Source organism: Balearica regulorum, chromosome Z (genome assembly GCF_011004875.1).
Source record: "Balearica regulorum gibbericeps isolate bBalReg1 chromosome Z, bBalReg1.pri, whole genome shotgun sequence".
Taxonomy (NCBI): Eukaryota; Metazoa; Chordata; class Aves; order Gruiformes; family Gruidae; genus Balearica; species Balearica regulorum.
The window spans coordinates 48,335,943-48,356,585 of record NC_046220.1 but is presented as its reverse complement, the minus strand read 5'-3'; the positions used below and the strand labels follow the sequence as shown (position 1 = coordinate 48,356,585).

General features: G+C 39.6%; 1 protein-coding gene across 2 annotated transcripts in view; it reads right to left on the bottom strand.

Moving 5' to 3' along the window:
- The window catches only part of PCSK5 (proprotein convertase subtilisin/kexin type 5), a 261,481-nt gene that overhangs the window by 198,538 nt on the left and 42,300 nt on the right, over nt 1–20,643 (bottom strand). For both annotated transcript variants that reach the window (XM_075739243.1, XM_075739241.1), the window contains exon 3: nt 9,650–9,763. In XM_075739243.1, the coding sequence (XP_075595358.1) occupies nt 9,650–9,763 (114 nt within the window). The remainder of the gene's footprint in view (nt 1–9,649; nt 9,764–20,643) is intronic.

Sequence of the window (20,643 nt, the reverse complement as noted above, 5' to 3'; positions counted from 1 at the left end):
TGGACAATACTTGAAACTTTTGAGTACTAGAGAAACAGAAGCAGACCACATGCCCAACATGAGTGGGCTTAAAAGACAGGAACCTTTCAGATTTTTGTTCTCGCTCACCAGTATCACGCAACTTCCCTGTTAAGCAGAAAATGGGTCAATGTTACAGTGTGTTTGGGCAAACATTTTCAAAGGACAGACATGAAGCAGAAGAATGCTTTCACTTTCACAATACTTTCATCCTCTTACATAGTAGTTCATCACCAATCTGGAGTGGGAGCAGATGGCATGGAGACAATGTTTTAAAAATGAAAACTATAAGAGGGTAGTAAATGCTACTTAATAATGAAATCAAAACTAAGAGAGTAGACACCCTAAATTGAGTGTCAAGATCCTCAAGAAAGCTGAACCAATCTAACTTTTCAGTGTTGTCAGAAAAGTTAATCCCGTTCCCCGTTCCTCTATTAATTTTTTTTTTTTTTGTCCCTGCAGTTCAGGTAGTCATAAGAGATGATGCAAGGTATGGGGACAGAATTGAGAAGCTGACGCAAAGATACTGTAGATTGCAGGATGTGACACACAGAGCCTTGAGCTTGTTTTTGGTGTCGGAAAACTTCACCATCAGATGAGGGCTCTCAGGAAGTCTTGAGATGCAAATTCATTGCGCTACAAGAATTCAGGGATTTTTTCCAGGATCATGTTTTCTGTAAGCAGATTGACTCCCTACGAAGATGTAAGGGCTGTAACACTTTCTAAGTAGGCTGTATTAATTCCTCTATCCACATGTCAATTCATATAGATGGGGACTTAGCTAATCAAGGATACATGGATATCAGTGTTACAGCAGCTGGGATCACATAAAGCCTATTCAAGTCTCCATTCTCACTGTGTTTGCTTCTTCTGTTGCTTGTTTGTTGGGCGGGGTGCAGGGGGGAGGCTGGGGGTGTTGTTGGTTTTGGTTGGTTTTTTTCTTTACACATGGTTGAAAAAGGAGCCCGAATTAAGGTCAAAAAAGAGTCAGTAAGAACTAAGGTCCTCTGCATACTTGTAATTTTAGTCACAACGTCTGCTTGTGAGATACAGGAAGACATGTTAGAGCATGGATGCAGGAATCAGGAAAGCTGGAGTTCTGATGTCCCCATTCTCATGGTATCCTGTGTCATATGGCATCTGTCTTCAGTAAAGAGGGGTGTAATGATATTTAAAGACTGGTATGAGACCTAACATCCTAGATCTGAATAATTTCTCCTTTGCAAAGGACACTACACAGATCAGGCTCTCTGCTGTACTGAACAGTTAGGAAATTGCTTTATAGAAGCACAAGACTAATTTTTGCACTCTGACTGGGAAGTAATATAGTTACTGTTTGTGTCAGAAATTTATATAATTCTCATAGGTTATGAGTTTGCTTCTGATGAGGGCAAACTGAACATGTCACACCAGTTCATTCTTTTGCAATCAGACCACAAGACAGGCAAGCTTCAGAATCGATCCTTCTGTACTGTGGCTGTGTACTTCTGGTCATTTGGGGGTTCCTGATGTTTGTATGGTGTTCTTTATGCGAAAAAAAGCTATAAAATATTAGTTAAGTAGATATAATATTTAACAATCCCTTTCCTGAAGTATCTGCAATTTTAGTATGCAAACAATAGCAAAAAAATACATAAAGTAACTGTTTGAAATAAGGTGGTATTTTTTACAATTAGTTAAATTAGCTCTTCCTTTTTTCAGTAATGTTAATACTCAGTATTGCACAACAAAATAAATTGCTTTGCTATTTGATATTACTTGATTTTGATTTCAAAAAAATCTGAAAAGTGGGTAGCTAACTAAGCAGTTCTTGGAAAACTGGTCTTAGAAAGTAATGACGCACAAATTCCTTCTCCTTTGAAAAGAGAAAAAGTAGACCTCTGTATATACATGAAGAGAGATAAAAAACTAAAATACATCAAATTGTGCCCCAGTATGGCACACTTTACAGCTGTTAATGTTAGTGATTTTATATCCATTTATAGTCCATATAATTTATAGTTAGTTGTTTATTTTGAACTAAAGCTAAAGGCAGATATTTATCATACCTCATTAGAAATTCAGCAAAGATTTTGTGGCACTATAATTTCCTTACTAATTGCAGAAGCTCATCAGAAAAAGGCAGTTCAGAAAAACACAATATTATATACAAATGGTATTTCGCAAATTACATTATACAGAAAAGTACCTGCAGTTTCTTAACATGACTCAGTTGTTGCCCAGAAAAAAAATTCCATTTTAAATAAATTCTTGAAAGGGAAAATAAAAGTGGATACTCTCCCTCTGAAGATAAAATCACTGTAGTAAATAGGCAGAGGATTGTGTGTTTTTGCTGTATGATTTATTACCAAATCTTTGGCACTCAGGAAAATCTCTCCCAAAGCAAGAATGGAAATGATTTCTGTATTGCTGCTTCTTGGGTCAGTGAAAATGCTGGCATAACCCCTGAACAGTGCTGACTTCCATTTTGTGTTTCCTGGGCACTTCCAGGGCTGCTTATCTGGAAGTCAGAACTGAATGTCCCAGAGGAACAGACCACGTAGCCTACCTGGTCATTCTATCTTTAAACTATTTGCTAATCTTGCTAAACTAGTTGAACTAACAGTATCTTTTCAGTAGATAAGGATAAATCCACTTCTACAGGTTTTTGATTACTTAAACTATGCTGTCATCTTCCAACAGGAAATTAATTTAGATCAAATTGTGTATAACCTGACTTTATGTTACTAGTTCTACATTGCCCACAGAGAACAAGAGGTGTGTTTCCATATACAGATTTGCAAGGTAATATTTTGACACACTTTTGATTCTTTCTAGCAGTGCTTCCACTGAAGTTAAGTCACAGATTGTCTTCTTAACTTTCTGTAACACCAAAAGCTCAATCTTTTCATGCAATAAAAAGCACAAATACAAAAAGTGCATGCAACAACCAAAGCAAGTTACAAAATATGCGAAACACTTAGAAGCATGCCATGCTACCTCAGAAAGAACAATGATTTGACTCCGACTGCACAGATGGCAAGAGAAAGAAAACAGTTCTTGGGAGGGCAACAAAAACAGTGAGGTTTTTCCTTAGCTGTCAATGCCTGGCACAGGTAGGGTGGAAACAAATTTTTAGGAGGCTGTAAAGGAGGGTGACACATATTCATTTGCTGTGTTGTTAGCATGTGGCAGGTGAAATTTGTTCAAATTCTGTCTCCCCTGTACCCCAGCTTGCACTCGGACCTGGTGTGACCCCTCCTCTCTCCGCCTGGCTCCAGCCTGTCCCATCAGGTGCCTGTCACTCCTTCCTTTGTCCCCGCCGTCTCTTTCCACAGTCCTGCTTGCTTTAGCTGACCTCATCAAGGGCCAGGCCAGGGACATAAAATCCTTTGCTCTGCTCTGCCACTCACACTTAAGAGCTGGACGAGAGGCACAAGATAAGCCAACTCCCCACAGATCTCATCAGCGGCACAAGGGAGGCAATTGGCCTGTCTAACTCTTTCACCTCCACCTTATTTCATGGCTACAGGACCTTAGGAGACTCACATTACTCACTGCTGATAAAGGCTTATTAGCCCCATTCTGGCTGCTATCCAGAGTCAACTATACCGTGTCAGCCAGCTCAGGAGTGTCTGTCCCCCCCTGTGAATGCTAGTATAGCTCACCTGGGAGCTCATAGGTATAACTGGAGAGCACTATGTAGCGTACTGGAGGAGTTTTCTGAAGAAACAAAGTAAGCTGGACTCACCAGACCCTTTGTTGAAGCTCAAAGCAATGCTGACTTCACAGTCCTCACTAAAAGTGAAAAATAAGCGATTTTTCCCGGGTTTTGGTTTCAGCATCAGAGCTCAAGGCAGCGAGCCCTAGATGCAAACAATTCCGACCTCATCAGTCTGCTTGGACGGGTCTCAATTGCAGTATAAATTATATTTTGTCTACACCAGAAATCTTACGGTGCAAATATAAAAGGATGACTGATAAATACTGGCTGATGAGTTAAGCTTCTCAGCAAGTCTTTTACCCTCAACAGCTTTCTAAAAATTTCAGTCACATCACACTACATCTATGATTGTGCAACAGTATTATATAGCTATGTCATCCAAGTAATTCACCAAGTATTATTCACCAAGTAATTTGTAAATGTTAGTTTCCACTGTGGCTCAGTCACCCAGTTTTATTGTGCCCTGCTGGCACTGCTATAATCCTCTTGCAATTTGAATCCCCTAAACCACTTTGCATTTGTACACCTGCTTGTCCTTTCAGTTCACTTTTGGAAACTGGGAATGCTCTTCCAAAAGCCCCCAGATCTAAGTCATAATATAAGCAGTTGGAGAAACACCACAGCCAGGCACTGTATCTTTTCTTAGGTTTACAGATTTCTATTAGATTATCTTTTCAGAAGTTTTGTAAGAAAAATTGACTTTTTCAGCAACTGAATTGCATTATATTTACCTAATATGTTTTTCTTATTTTTTAAAAAGACTACGTGAATTATACTGTCTTACAAGTCCTTTTCCATTATATTGCTACATCTCAGAGAAAACTAGTGGACTATGGAGAAGTACAATGCAGCTTTAGAAAAGCCCTCTTCTGGGCTCCAAACACAAGACTGTGAAGTCAACTGCTTTTAGCATGCCTCCAAATCCACCTACTCTCCCAAAGCACAGTTTTATGTCTAGAAAGAAGGAATAATGAGAAATATCCTATCATATGTTCAATTCCTGCCCAGGAATAACTAGACCATGCAGAGGAAGAAACTGGTAGGAAGTGAAAACTTCTCCATATTAGAGCATCCTATCAGCACTAGCAATTATAATTAACAATAGAAGGGATGATAACAGTACTGGAGAGGATTATCCTTGACCAGTGTTGAGAAAGACTTGTGCCTCTCTGAAGTGCCTGCAAAGACATAGCGTCTTTGTAGTCTAACAATGGTTTGTTAAAAAATAAACAATGGCTAAATTAATTTCTTGCAGTTACATTCTATTTCAAAAAAATATGCAATGAAGCCCAGCATCACAGCAGAGCTAGATCACAGCTGCAGAAAGGTGTGCTTGTGTGCCTGTGTGATTCCAGTGTCAGCTGACCACTACGAAGCTCTTCTGAAGTGTGAGAAGGAAGAAATTGTCAGCAAGGAGAGTCTTGTGACTAAAGTCTGTTAGTTATATTGATGACATCTTTGCATATATTTTTAATTTTTTTACATTCACCTTCTCTAGTTTTTATGACCATTTTTTCCATGCAGGCAAGATGAGGAAATTCATTAAACCAACTGGCAGGTACAGTGAAATTGGTCCAGCACAAAGTCCCCTTAGTCATTCCGAAGACACTGTTGTTATTACAAGTTAAGTAAAACAGTTTAAGACAGCAGTAGGGCTTCAGGGTTGACTTTGATCTCTTGCAGTTATGCAAACTGATTGTATATAGTTCATCCAGTTATTGACAAACAGGTTATTTTGTCAACATCAATTAAAAAGAAGAAATTTACTAGGTATAACATGATGATACAAAGATAGCTGAGCTCTGGGGATGGCATTAGGGACTTAGGTCTCTACTAATTCCAAATTTAGAAAGGGAGAACTAGGGACTTTCTTTCCCTTTGATTTTATTTCTTTGATATCAGTTCATTATGAGCAAGCTGGACCCAATTCTGTAGGTCAGTTTTGAATAACAGTTGAACAGGTGAAGTTACACGTTACATAATCTATAAAAATATTCTATTTTACTCTTAAGCACAGATGCCTCAGAGGTCATGATAAAGCAGTTGTTTTTTTTTCCAACTGTCCTTGCTTTGAACGAGGGAAGTCAAAAGAAAATCGCCTTTTCCTTGCTATTGGAAAGCATGAGAAGCTGTGATTTCTCAATAGATAATCCCCTGGTAATGAAAAGTACAAGTATACTTGTTCAGGTGATGAGTGGCTCTGGAAGCTCTGTTTGCTTCAACTTCCACAGAACCAGGAGGTGCTAAATAACTGTCTTTCTAATCTCTCTGCTCTTTCTAGGAATGTGTTTAGAGTAAATGGACACAAAAATAGTCTAATTTTTAAAAGACCTTTTAATTTGTTCACAGAATAGTTCTTGAGAGATACTTTTAAACTTCGTGATGGCCCAAAAGAGAAAGAGGGCCTGAATCCCCCTCACAACTTCTTGCCATGGATATCACACAAACAAAAATGTATTATTTCTAGTCCAGACAACTAACATTACTAGAGATGGTACTTGTGAAGAAAAAGCTGGAGGAGGAAAAACATCAATTGCTTGACCAAGTCTTTGAATAAAAGGATTTGTGTCAACAAAACTGAACTACATTTACGGCCTGTTAGAGATTATGCCAGTTCAACGGCCAAAGGTATCAATCTTAACCTACAACAAAGTTACTTATTAATCCAAACACAAACCTGTACATGATAATACTTTATTACTTTCTCAATAACACATCTGCACCCAGCAACCTAAAAACCTCTTTCTAACATAGCAATGCCTGAAACCATTAATTAACCTCGAATTCCTTTTTTTTTTCCCTTCAACTTATAAAGACAAATAAGATTAACAAATGTAGCCATGGTTACAATCACAAATACAGTCATATGAGGATATCTGGTAATGACCCAAGTCAGTCCTGAAGTCAACCCATTCACATATTTTTAGCTATTCTCTCTGCTGAAATAGTGTACTCACTAATACTTTACTGATCACTCTCGACAAAATGTCAGTGAACCACTACCACTAAAGATACTGCAAATACACAGAGTTATTCAGTAGAGATAAATGCAATCAGTCAGGAACATTCCCTTCCCAGAAGGTCTGCAAGTGAGGACTTTCTTCCACAGGTATAGAAATGACAATATTCTTAAAGTTGCAGAAGACAAACAGTAAAGTCCGTTTGCTGCCGTAAAGCGCCTTCTGTATTAGATTGGAAATTGTGGGACAGCTGTGAAGTAGTGTGGCTAGGCAATAAACTCATTTGTAAGTAGGAGACCGCTACCTTCTTAAGCAAAATTATAGGCAACTGCTATAAGCATCTATTAGTTAAAAATCACCCCACTAATCTAGTTCCACTATAAAGCTATAGCGGCACTAAAAACCCTGTATACAAATCCAGAAGCGCAAAGGACAAATTACATAAGCTACTCTACATGATATATAGGGGCTTTTGCTTAACTACTATCATTCTCTTGAAATTTGGCCTCCTTCTTTTTAGTATAACACAGAGCTGAAAGTCTGTAGCAGTAACAGCAAAATACTCAAAGATAAATCACTGTTATTTTCTAGTTTTAACTAAAAATGCTGATTTTTTTTTTTTTTTAAATGAGAACTAACAGGACACAATCGCACTATCTACTGCCATTTACTGGAATCTGCCTGTCATTTTATGCGCGTATTTATAGGATAGGCAGACTGAATAAACATGCATATTAGAGGAGACAGACAAGTATACACATTTCAATACACTGGGAAAAAGACCTGCTATGATCCCATGACCCAAAATAATACAGCTTTCACAAACAATTGAAAAAACCCTACATTTTGGATAAAAGCTGTTTTCAAAGTGGACAATGAACTGCTAAAATACTCTTAGCTACACTGACCCAGTACTGCAATAAAACAGAAATGAAATAGATTTCTACTCTATGAGGAGAGTTACTGCCTGAAAGACATAGATTTCTAATAGCTCAAAAAAAGTAATATGGAACAATTTTTCTACTGGAGAAGAAGAGTCAGTAGTACAGTTCTTAATAAAAATAAGAGGAATTTTGGAAGTAAAGTTATTACTTAGCCTCTCATTAAAATACAAGAATTCAGGAAACTGAATAGCAAAGAATCTAGACTTTCTGACTGATGACATGCTCATGTATACGTGATGATAAGGACTTCTGACTGAGTTTACTAACAGGAAGTGTTTACTGTTAATTACAAATTACCTATGACATTTTTTGGTTTTCAATGTATGCAACAATGAATTACAAGCCAGAATGAAAGGAATAAAAACTTCAAAATATTTTGGAAGCTGTGTTAGGACAATCTTCTTCATTCACCTGAAATACTAAACTAATGTTTGAAAGAAACAAAATACCTGAAAAGAGAGTATCTACTTACAGGAAAATTATCTTACATATTGTTGCCAGAAAGGCATATTCTCCTTCCTATATGAAGCAATTCAATCTACCAAGTCATAAAACCTTCTGAGTGTCTTACTGTGAGCAACACAGGTGAGGTACTGAGGAAACAACATGTAGGGATTTAGAACTACATCAACAGAACTATAGAGAATGAGAGCAAGTCTTTTATCAGTCAAAATGGAGACGTGTCAACTGGAGTCAATTGCCTATTAAATACAATTCTTCATTGTACTGGTGAATGAAAAACTGGACATGACCTGGCAACGTGTGCTCACAGCCCAGAAAGCCAACCGTATCCTGGGCTGCATCAAAAGCTGCGTGACCAGCAGGTTGAGGGAGGTGATTCTCCCCCTCTACTCCGATCTCGTGAGACCCCACCTGGAGTACTGCGTCCAGCTCTGGGGGCCCCAGTACAGGAGAGACATGGAGCTGTTGGAGCGAGTCCAGAGGAGGGCCACGAAGCTGATCAGAGGGCTGGAGCACCTCTCCTATGAAGACAGGCTGAGAGAGTTCGGGTTGTTCAGCCTGGAGAAGAGAAGGCTCCAGGGAGACCTTATTGCAGCCTTCCAATACTTAAAAGGGGCCTACAGTAAAGATGGGGACAGACTTTTTAGCAGGGCCTGTTGTGATAGGATAAGGGGTAATGGTTGTAAACTGAAAGAGGGTAGATTCAGACTAGATTAAGGAAGAAATTTTTTATGACGAGGGTGGTGAGGCACTGGAACAGGATGCCCTGAGACGTGGTAGATGCCCCATCCGTGGAAGTGTTCAAGGTCAGGTTGGATGGGGCTCTGATCAAGATGATCTAGTTGAAGATGTCCCTGGTCATTGCAGGGGGGTTGGACTACATGACTTTTAAAAGTCCATTCCAACCCAAAGTATTCTATGATTCTATGTTTCTATGATTTGCACCTTCCTAGGCAAAATGAGGATATTTTAACATCACCATGAATACAAAAGTTTCACTCCAGCCTTTAACTGTGACTATGAGATTAAAACAAATAAAAATTTGCTCAGAAAATATGCAACTCATGTCAGACAGGAAACAGCACAATCAATCCATTTATTTCAACAATGTAATTGTTCATTACTAAAAAGAGTGTAATCATAAAACTGAACAGTCAATGTTCGCGGCTCTTTTCTCCTGTTTCAGGACACAAGGCATTTATATCACATTGATGTTGAAGCCAGTGAATTAAGCACATTGAAAACAAGTGGTTTCACTGCTCTCGCAGATTGTGGCTGAGTTCCTTCCTTTCTCGTTGCTGAAAAGTTTATCCTCTAAAAATAATTCCCAAGACATCTTGCAATAGGAAGCATTCATGAATGAATGCATTAATAAATGTTTCCTATTGCAGGGCCCACCAGGAATTCTTTATAATACTTGTAACTAGTTTACAGACCTTCATTAGTTACATTAAAAAAAAATTTGCTTTTTCTGAACATACTATTCTGTCCCTTTTCAAAATATCACAGCAAACAGCTAAACACTAGCACAAAACAGAGCCAATGGCCTTGTATGTACTTACCATGTACCACATGCTTGGCCACTTGGGATCATTGAAATAAGTGGATTGGGTACCACCAGGTTTATAATCCCTCTTTATCCTTCTTTTAACCACCTGCTGTTGTATCCACTCCACCTGCCAACCAGGAAAACATATGGAAAGTGTTAGGGTTCCATGGAGATTATCAAGAAATGTGTGAAATCTTGGGAAGTTTCCCATTACCATAGTCCAAGACATATTTCATGTTAAAGAGTTCATGTTGGCAGTGGAAATGCACAGCTCACCTTGGCATACACTAAGGAATACGTCCAATTTAGTTAGCGTTACAAATCTCCCTTAACAACTACTTAAATCCCCTGCTAGGAGGACTGTATGGACTATCATCCTTTGAATGCCATGATTTCATTATTTTTCATTATTAGACTAGTGCTTTTTTTGAATTTATAAAACTAGTTACTTTTTCAAAATATAATAGTATATTACTGTGAGAAATTAATTAAATTTCTGACAGTGTGGGGTTTTTTTTTGTTTTGCTTCTTTTTTTTTTTTGTTTAAGTCTGTTCCTGAAAATAAAAACCTTCAGAAAAATATTCAAATGTTTTGCTTAACCAATAGCTAAATCACCTTCACCACTTGGAGTCAAAAACAAAATTAAACTATATTTTTAGCAAAGTAACTCTTTGTCAAGATTCTCTCAGGCAGGCACTTTGGAACTTTATTTTATACTAAGTTCTCCCCAGGGTGAAACAGCTGGGTACTAAGCAACAGGTCAAATTACAACAACAACAACAACAACAACAAAGAGCCTGAAACAGGAAAATAAATATAAATTATATTCTTGTCTGTCTGACACCTCTTCATTCATGACACATCCAGAAAGGGTAACATCAAAAGTGACATCAACCTTAGAGCAGAGCGGACTCTGCAGTTATTGCTGCATTAACTATTCTAAATGGGAGCTAGTTTGTATAAATGTAAATAATATAAACTATCCACAGAGAAACCCAAGTTATATTTACACACATCTAGCTTCCTGATAGCTCATATTTCTGCTGAATTGTTTCATGTTTCATATGAAAATTCAATTCACCTCCCTCCATGCAAGACAGCCATTTCCTACTAGCAGCCAACTCTGCACCTTTTATTTTTGCTGTTTATGAATATCTGTGTATGCACAGCAACATACAAATATATAAAAGAAATTTACTTTCTGTTCATGTATTTCTTTGCCACTTGTGAGAGATGGTATTAATTCCCTTAGCAGCTTAATCTTGCTACTGTGCATCCACAAGTCAGCTTCAAATCCTTAGACCATTGGATTGGAATGGACCAATAGGTCCATTGATATTAACAGAAATTTTGCTTGAGACCCATACCATGCCTACCTCTACCACCTCTACCATACCACTCTGGCCTCTACTTCTTGGTCAGATGAAAATACGGGAAGACATCCCTGAATTTGGCATCAGAGGATTCCTGGGAGATTCTTTATAGAGGCTGGCAAGGCTTCATGGTTTTCTCTCTAGTGAAGAAATTCATTTTTCCCCTTCCCAAGAATTAAATCCAGGGCCAAGAGCATTGTCCTGGTTTCAGTTGAGATAGAGCTAGTATAGTGCTGTCGTTTGGATTTAGTATGACAATAATGTTGGTAACACATTGACGTTTCTAGTTCTTGCTAAGTAGTTGTAGTGTCTACACCAAGACAAGGACTTTTCAGCTTCCCACGCCCTGCCAGGTGCACAAGAAGCTGGGAGAGCACAGCCAGGACAGCTGAGCCAGACTGGCCAAAGGGACATTCCCCACCATATAATGTCAGGCTCCATATACAACTGGGAAAGCTAGCTGGGAGGTGGCATTGCTGCTTGGAAACAGACTGGGCATCAGGGTGTTTTTTTCCTTCCGCATGTGGTGAGCAATTGCATTTGTGCATCACTTTTATATATATATATATATCTCCTATTAAACTGCCTGCTGAAATCCATCTTGGTGGACACCCTCTCAAGAAGCTGAGAGCTGACTGCCCCCTTCACATCTTACAGGATCCAGAGGTGCTTTCAGCAGGAGCAGACAAGTAATCAGTCTTAGGTGCCATTTGTAGTCTGGAGGTCTGTAAGATGCACAAAGCGTATCTGGGCAGGGAGAGACAAAACTTTGGTAAGGATTAAGCCTTAGAGCTGCTTTAAAGTGGGATCAACCGCCCTCTTAGATCTCTCCTCCACAAAAATAGGCTGATTTATAACTGACTTATAATGAACCCTACTTCCTTGTCACTTGCTGCTAATACATGCTTTCTTCTCCAGACCCTCAAAACGAAGCTTGTTTTTCTTCAAAGTTTCTTTCCTTGCAGGTAGCCAAGACCTCCCAAAACATCTGAAGCCAACTGAGGGGCCTCTTATGTACCATTTGATCTCTGACTCCACAGCTGCCTGGATTACCATAGATCATGGACCCCTCTTCTTCTATTACTAGTATTTAGCAAACAATAACAAAAAAGCTTCAACAGGTCTGAATGAGCAACCATGGTTTTCATGGTTTATATAGATACGTCTTGGAAGCCTTATTATGAGATTTGGGTCTCGGTGCTAGAAACTTTTTCAACTGAGTGCCTCAGGCTTCTATGCTGCAAGAGTATTTACTGTCATCTTGACTCATCCTTAGCTGCAGGAATTAATCACATGAGTGTGTTACCATGTTGAGAAAGTCATTTATGTCAACAAATTTCAACACCGTACACAGAGCACACCATGCCATGCCTGGTAACTCATTATGAAAACTCATTCATATCTTGAGTCTGCAGGGAGGAGTTACAAATACCTAACACCAACACAGTCTTGAGGATCTGTGTTGTAAAAGTGTGTCCATAAAGAAAAAACAATGAGATGGCCCCAGCAGAAGAGGATTAAACTTTCTACGACTGCTACCTCTGATTTAGATGCACGAACATTAATGGAAGAAGGTAGCCACCAACCCTACTATTGCTTAGAGGAGCTGCAAACCCAGGGCATCTAATTTGGCATTAGGGACTCCTGTGCACCAAGGCTCTTGAAAGAACTACCATTAGCAAATGTGCGAAGTTTTTGAAAAACACCTTTCTTTTGCAAATGGAGTCAGAGGAGTATAAAACATTCCTGGAGCCTGTGCAATATACAGGTTTAAGCAGAATCTCAACCATTTCTATATGGATAAATGAAAGGGGGTTTCCTGACAAGAAAAATTGCAAAACTCTACTATTGTGAAAATACGTTGTCTCCATTTACTTACTGCCTATTCAGCTGCAAATACCTACTAACCATTAAAACGAATGAAGCATAAAGGCAGCACAGTACTTGTAGAGACTGATACATTGATGCCTCAATTAATTCCTTTTCTCTGTTTCCCTTATACAAGACAACATTATCAAGAACATTTATCAAACAGTTATTTAGTCCAAGCAATCATAACACTGTGTCACTGCACAATTCCAGCTTATTAGAACAATAATTTGACACATAAAGAATTTTGTGTATATATGGGTATTTATGTACATGCACATATTTGTACAAGAGCTTGTATCAACTCAGTTAATCTGCAAGCTTGTAGTATAGTAGCTGGTTAGATTTTAGTGAGTTATGGATAAATATTTTTCTGTATCTTATCTACCGCCTTTTAATGAAAAAAGTGACGGTACTTCAGATTATGTATCTGTTGCAGGGCCTGCCCCTATTACATGCTGGATGTTGTCCATAATTCTTATTTCCTCAGCTTCTACCAAAGCTAGAGAAAACATATGAAAGAGTAATTTTTCAGAAAGGCTGTGCAGCTTGCATGAGCAGACCCAAAGCCAGAAAAAGAAATATAACTTCTTGTCTGCCCGTAAGACCTAATGACAATTTTCTATATGCATAGAATTACTATAAGTAAAATAGCCATTTGATTTTGTACAAATACAGAATGGAATAGGATAGGATAGGGTAGGGTAGGGTAGAACAGAATAGTTCCAGTTGAAAGAGACCTATAATGATAACCTAGTCCAGCTCCCTAAGCGCACCAGGGCTGACCAAAAGTTAAAGCATGTTATTAAGGGCATTGTCCCATGCTGACAGACATGGGGCATCAACCACCTCTCTAGGAAGCCTGTTCCAGGGTTTGACCACCCTCTTGGTAAAGAAATGCTTCCCAATGTCCAGTCTAAACCTCCCCTGGCTCAGCTTTGAGCCATTCCCACATGCCCTATCACTGCATCCCAGAGAGAAGAGCTCAGCATCTCCCTCTCCGCTTGCCCTCCTGAGGAAGCTGCAGAGAGCAATGAGGTCGCCTCTCACCCTCCTTTTCTCCACACTAGACAAACCCGGTTTAAAACATTAGGAATCACTTTGAGCACTACAGATATCCACATCAGTGAAAGGGGGAAGTCAAAATGACCATTCCCAGTCAGTGATTGTGCAGTGCTATGAGGGAGACAGTGCAGGACGCTAGACAGTACCCTAAAGTATCACAACATGCCTGATCACAGTCCCGATTATAACCTTGTCTGGAACATTTTTAGCAAACATCTTATGTTAAGGTTTGCTTACTAATTGTTTTTATTCCGAGGATGTACTAATACAGCCATCTAGAATATAATTAAAAACATTACAAGTAGCCAATTTTCTCATCTGAGAAGCCAGTGCATAAGATCTGGTTTACATAAAATATCATTGCTATACAAATAGAGTAGCTTACTCCACTGAGCCATAGGGTTTGGGCTTTTTCTCTAGTAACTGAACAGAAAAACTTGCCAATAGTCTTCAGTTTAAGTTGAATTGTACAATCACTGAGTTATATTAATGAACATAAGGTCAAGACTCAGCAGTTATTTTAGTATTCTGACATATATTTCCTTCAAGTATTTTATGGGTATTCATCCACACGTCACTGTCAAATGCCTGGTATATCTTGGATTTGTTTGATTCTGTATGAAAAGAGCTCATTTATATAAAAATATTTTCTTTTAAAAAGTGTCCACACTTTCTAACCCAAAGGCCTTGAAGGAAAATCTCTGGAGTAATTGATTATACAGATTCCCATTTCTTGCCAAAAGGAGACTCTATGCAAACAATGAGGTGCATTTTAACATTTCCATAAAGTCACACTTACTGAGGGGGAACAGTGCACATTTTCCCATTGACTTCAGCTTTGAAAGTTCCATTTCGTGAATGTCTAGAAATCAAAGCCAAGCCAGATCGGAGACCAAACTATTTAAAAAAAAAAATCACCATTTCCAGTCTCTTCACTTCAGCACTCACAGGGTTGTTCTGTGCACGATGCAGCTCTTCTTCACAGACCTGCATGGAACAGTGCTATGGCATAAGGGCTGCTCTGAGCTAATTCAAGTATACCACTCTTTTATTCTCAAGTGTTAAAAAATATAATGAAATGTTATCTCTGTGTGAAACAAAACTACTTTCTACCATTTTCACTGTCATTGATTCAATAGAATTCCTCAGAAAGGAGCCCAATGTTAATATGCTGCAGTAAGACCCTAAGAAGCCCCACATTAGTATACTGAGGTAAGACCCTCCTCCAGTGTAATAAACTGTGGGAAAAAAATTTTGAAAATATGGAACAAAAAATTAACATGCTGAAAAAAATAATCCACCCATTTATCAAAGCAGTGTGATTTTTAACATAAAAACACCAGACGCTCTTGTGAAAGAGCACTTTTTCAAATATATCATGAGAAGGTCTGCTTGAATAAATATTTTCAAATTGATTAAAAATGTGTCAAGTCCAGTATGTGAAAATGCCATTACTACAAAACAGAAGTTACAGGCAAGCTGAAGGTGTAATCATTTCCATTTTGAGGAAAGCATGGGGAAAAAACCCACCCTAACTCTGAAGTAGGTTACACATTTCATACCAGAATCTATGATTTTTATGTTGCAGAATTAAACATGAAGGTGTGAGTCTTCAGTTTGTGAAGAAGAGTTGCTGAAGGTGCCACTCCCAAATGTAATCATGGCTTTATCCCTTGTACTGCTATCATTCACCTCAATCTGTCATACACCTGTAAGAAGAAATTAGAAATTCCTGCTCAGAAAACAAAAAAGTAGGTGCCACAGGAACACTATAGATTAAAGACAAAAAGTGAGAGAAAACTCAGAGGACAGGGAAAGTATCACCAAGCAAGCAGTAAATCTGCGTGGAGCCAGGATGGATCAGGAAAAGGGGCAACACTCAACATGCGGAAAGCTGGCACTGGACAGCATTGCAGCACTTTTACTTGGAGTTTGTCTACAGAGGAATTGCTCTGGACGAGCATCCTCCCTCTCCATGGGGAAGGTCTCACGCTGCCCCTGGCACACTCTGTTCTTCACTTGCCTTAAGACTTTCAATGCTCACATACATGTGAGTTCTGGTAGGCCCAGCTGGAAACAGACAGGAGTGAGGCTGGCACTCTCTGAGACAGAACACAAAACCGTGCTTGGCCCAGAATAGGCCATAGGAGAAAAATTGTTCTTACAGTTCTTACTCTAGAGGGAAGGGATGTCATCCAGAGGGACCTTGACAGGCTGGAGAGGTGGGCCTTTGCAAACCATGTGAAGAGCAACAAGGCCAAGTGCAAGGTCCTGCACATGGGTCAGGGCAAGCCCAAACATGTATACAGGCTGGGCAATGAGTGGATTGAGGGCAGCGTTGCCAAGAAGGACCTGGGGGTACTAGTGCATGAAAAGCTGAACATGACCTGGCAATATGCACTTGCAGCCTAGAAAGCCAGCTGTGTCCTGGGCTGCATCAAAAACAGTGTGACCAGCAGGTCGAGGGAGGTGATCCTGCCCCTCTACTCCGATCTCGTGAGACCTCACCTGGAGTACTGCATCCAGCTCTGGGGTCCCCAGTACAGGAGAGACATGGAGCTGTTGGAGCAAGTCCAGAGGAGGGCCACGAAGCTGATCAGAGGGCTGGAGCACCTCTGCTATGAGGACAGGCTGAGAGAGTTGGGGTTGTTCAGCCTGGAGAAGAGAAGGCTCCAGGGAGACCTAATTGCAGCTTACCAGTACCTGAAGGGGGCCTACAGGGAAGCTGGACAGGGACCCTTTATCAAAGAGTGTTGGGACAGGACAAGGCGTAATGGTTTTAAACTGAGAGAGCATAGATTTAGATTAGATATTAGGAAGAAATTATTTACTGTGAGGGTGGTGAGGCACTGGAACAGGTTGCCCAGAGAGGTGGTAGATGCCCCCTCCCTGGCAGTGTTCAAGGCCAGGTTTGATGGGGCTTTGGGCAACCTGGTCTAGCAGAAGGTGTCCTGGCCCATGGCAGGGGGGTTGGAATGAGATGATCTTTAAGGTCCCTTGCAACCCAAACCATTCTATGATCCTATGATTCTAACAAAAACAGTATGTACCTTAGTTGTCCCGTCACTAAATTGTCTGCGACAGAAGCTCTACTTAAGCATATCATTTGACAACACTCTCTTTTTGCATTTCACATTCTAATGAAAACTAAAAGTCAATAAATTTATAATTAAAGTGCATAGGAGGATATACCAATATCTAAGGGGCATATCCTGGTTACTGAACAACTGAGACACAAGCCATTAAGCAGAAACGCAGGAGGGGTGATTAAGACTGTTGGCACACCTCCTGTTGTCCATGTGCAGAGTCACAAAAGTGACAACCCCAAAAGTTGGACTTTGTACCTTAAGAAGAATTTTGTCGGGTTTTAAAATTATAATTAAACGCCAGGCTATTTTCCTAACCTATCAGTATTTGACTCGCAGCAGCAGCAGCAGCCAGTTTGCACCATAAAAACAGATCAAGACAGTTGGGTAAAGTAGCTGTTGACATAGGTCAAGAGCATAGAAAATTATTGCAGCTACTATTTCAAAAACTGTAGGGGTCTAAACTTGGATAAAAAGTCAATGAATCCAGCAGCGCTAAGTGATGCATTCTTGCTGATTGACAAAGTGCTTCTTCAGCAAGGGTCAATGACAATCCAAAATCAAAGCAGTTGTCAAAATTATGCTACACATTCTGCAAAAAGCAAGATAAAAAAAGAAATAGATGTTAGGACAGTCTGGAGAGAGAAAAGAAAAGCAGAGGAGGAAAGAAGGCAGCAGAGAATGCTTGAAATTACCACTTGAGCCAATAGAAACACATCTTGCACAACAGTAGGGTAAGCTACTGCCATCTCACCTGTGGAACAAAGCTGAAATTCAATGCACATTTTCCCAACTCATAGCCACAGAAAAGTCAGTCAGTCCTGATACGAATCACGTAGTTTCCACCTGCTTTGCTACATACAAGTAATCCATTGTAGCACAGCAGCCCTACTTCCACATCCATAAGATACAATGATCCACAGCTGTGCATTTTAATGTATTTGAAACACTTTTTGCCTTTCCTCTGCACTCTTCCCACCCCCAGAGCTCAGAGCTCTTCACAAATAGCAATATGTGTCAGCCTATAACTGTGTGTGGCAGCAAAGTCTTCTTCATGCTTTAGGAGCAAGACTGTACAGGAATAAGTTGGGAAGAGAAACGAGTACAGCCCAGCTAGCAGTGGAGATACAGAGTCTCTGTCCCACGGCAGTTAATATTTGCAGCCAGAGCTGCTGGGAAGGACAAGTATAACACTGAAATTCTGGAGAAGCTCAGCATGTCTGCTGCTGGCCAGGACTCATGTCCCACTGGAAAAGCAAGGAACAACAAAAGGCAAAAAGACCCACATTTTCTCTCCTTGGAGAAGTCTTGCCAGGTTCTCTGTTCATAGGTGCGACTGTAGCAACTGCTGAGTGAAAGTGGCCATGGCCTCTGCCTAACTTCCCCTCTTGCACGCTGTACCACAGCGGACCACAGAGCAGTTCAAAATTACAGGATGAAAATCACACAGCAGCTTTGTGGCACAGCTGAGAACAAGTTCCAGGGAGCCTGGGATCCTGCCTGGTGGCTTCCAGCAGCACCAGCCCAGCTGTTGTATGCAAAGTGTGTCTCAAGCAGTTGGGGATTTTTCCCTTCCTCAGATCTGAAGTGCCCCAACCAGCTCTGGTTCAGTTTCTAAAAGAACTCAGCCTTGGAAAAGTGAGGAAAAAATGTTTATACAAGGTACTTTATCATTTATAGCCACAGGTCATACAACTCACCTCGTAACAACTCAAGAACTACAAGGCAACACAATTTAAAAAAAAAAGACCTCTAATTGATAGGTCTGCTTGGTACAGTACCTAAAGCTCTGCTTACACCATTACATACAATGTTAGTATATCTAGTCTTAGGACAGTATAGTCATCTAGAATTCCAACACATCATAAGGATTAGTATTAATATCACTCTGAATGCAAGCTGGTATGTCAGAACTCCATCTAACTTGGGCCTAAAATTGCTTCTTCTTAATAAACTGAAATGCTGATGCTAAATCCACTATCCACAAGGGGATAAAACTTTAAGCTCTCTAAACTTAATTAGCTTTGGAGTCTAACATCTGGCAGTTGAAATATATTGGGGTTTATGTTTATATTACTGTAGCAATGATGACATATATTAAAAAAAAATGTAAAAATTTCTGATGGATTTTTTTTATTTCCTTAGGCTGGTCCTACAACTTTTGTCCTAAATGATTTAAGTCCTTCAGATATCTGTATGTACTAATTTAAGATGGCCTTAAATCACTTACTAAATGACTTCTTAGGAAGACAAATCCCTCCCATTGGGTCAAATTCAAATATCAGAAATACCAGTGTAATTCCAAAGGTGTTGATTCAGTCAAGGGTTTGCCATGGCTTCTGGTGCCACAGGCATCCACAGCAGTTCAGCAAATCCACTGAGAATTAGTGAGACAGTAAAAGTATTCCATAATTAAGTGATATATAATATCCAGCAATTGTATACTGGCCTTGCCAAAGTAAATACTTCTCCTGAGTAGTCTCTTCACTGACCAAAAACCCCTTGAAATTGTCCTCATACAATATTGTTGCTCTCTACAAAGGAAGAAACTGTCACCTACTTCCAGTGTACTTCCAGCACTTTTGCTTAATGATGCTTTGCTAACAAGAAAATTTTTGACATAAATCTGCCATGGAAAAAATCAGTCACAAAGCACATACTAAATATCAAATCAAGCAGTCATCTGATCAGAGTACTTTAAACCACAGGAAAAGCTGAATCCCATTTGGGTTTTTTTGATTGTGCCTGTATCGCCACTGTTTAGTATTTCCCTAATCGTAAGAAAAGGCTCAATTATTTTTTTCCAAACCTACCCTGTTCATATCATATACTTAGAAGTAGGTATTAAAATTCAGAATGGACCCAAAAGTCCTTATACCAAGCTTCAGTTTTAGAGTTTTGAAATATTAAAAATAATTGGGTTTTGCTCTTTATGGAAGTATCAGTGGCATATTTTACACCAGCCTATTTCACCAGTTCTTTGGCATTTCAGATGTCTTTGTAGCACAGCTTGATAAATACTCATATTTCTTTCATGGCTAGCATGTTTGCCTCTGATTCATCACTTTTAATCAAGAGACGAGAATTGTTAGCTTTGTCTCCTCTGGCACAAGCTGTAGTGAAAAAAGAAAAAAAAACCCACAAACAATCAAAAACAGAAAAGGGAAACATCCTGTGTCCTTTTACGTCATTGCTGGCTTAATCTCTCTTTTCCTCAGCCTGTGACCTAAGCGCCAGCATCCCTCATTCTGTCCTGAACTCCAGCCTTGCAGCTGTCAGTGAAGTTTGCTGCTATTAAAATACTGATTGCTGCACCTTTTAAGCACCATCATCATCACCATCTGAAATGCTCTGCAAAGAGCTACCTGTGAAAGACATATACAGCCAGCCTGAGGAAATACTGCAGTCCAACCCCTCAGACAAATGAAAAAGGACTGAAATTTCTTTTCCGCGTTCAGTAGGCTGAAGAAAAGCAAATGTTTTACCAACCGAAGTACGATTCCCGCACCTAACGAACTGCTGACAGTGCTTCCAGTGAGGCGGTATCTCTCAATTTCTGCGAGTCAGACCACATAAAAGCTGGAGTGATGCTTGATTAATGAACCTGCTGGTT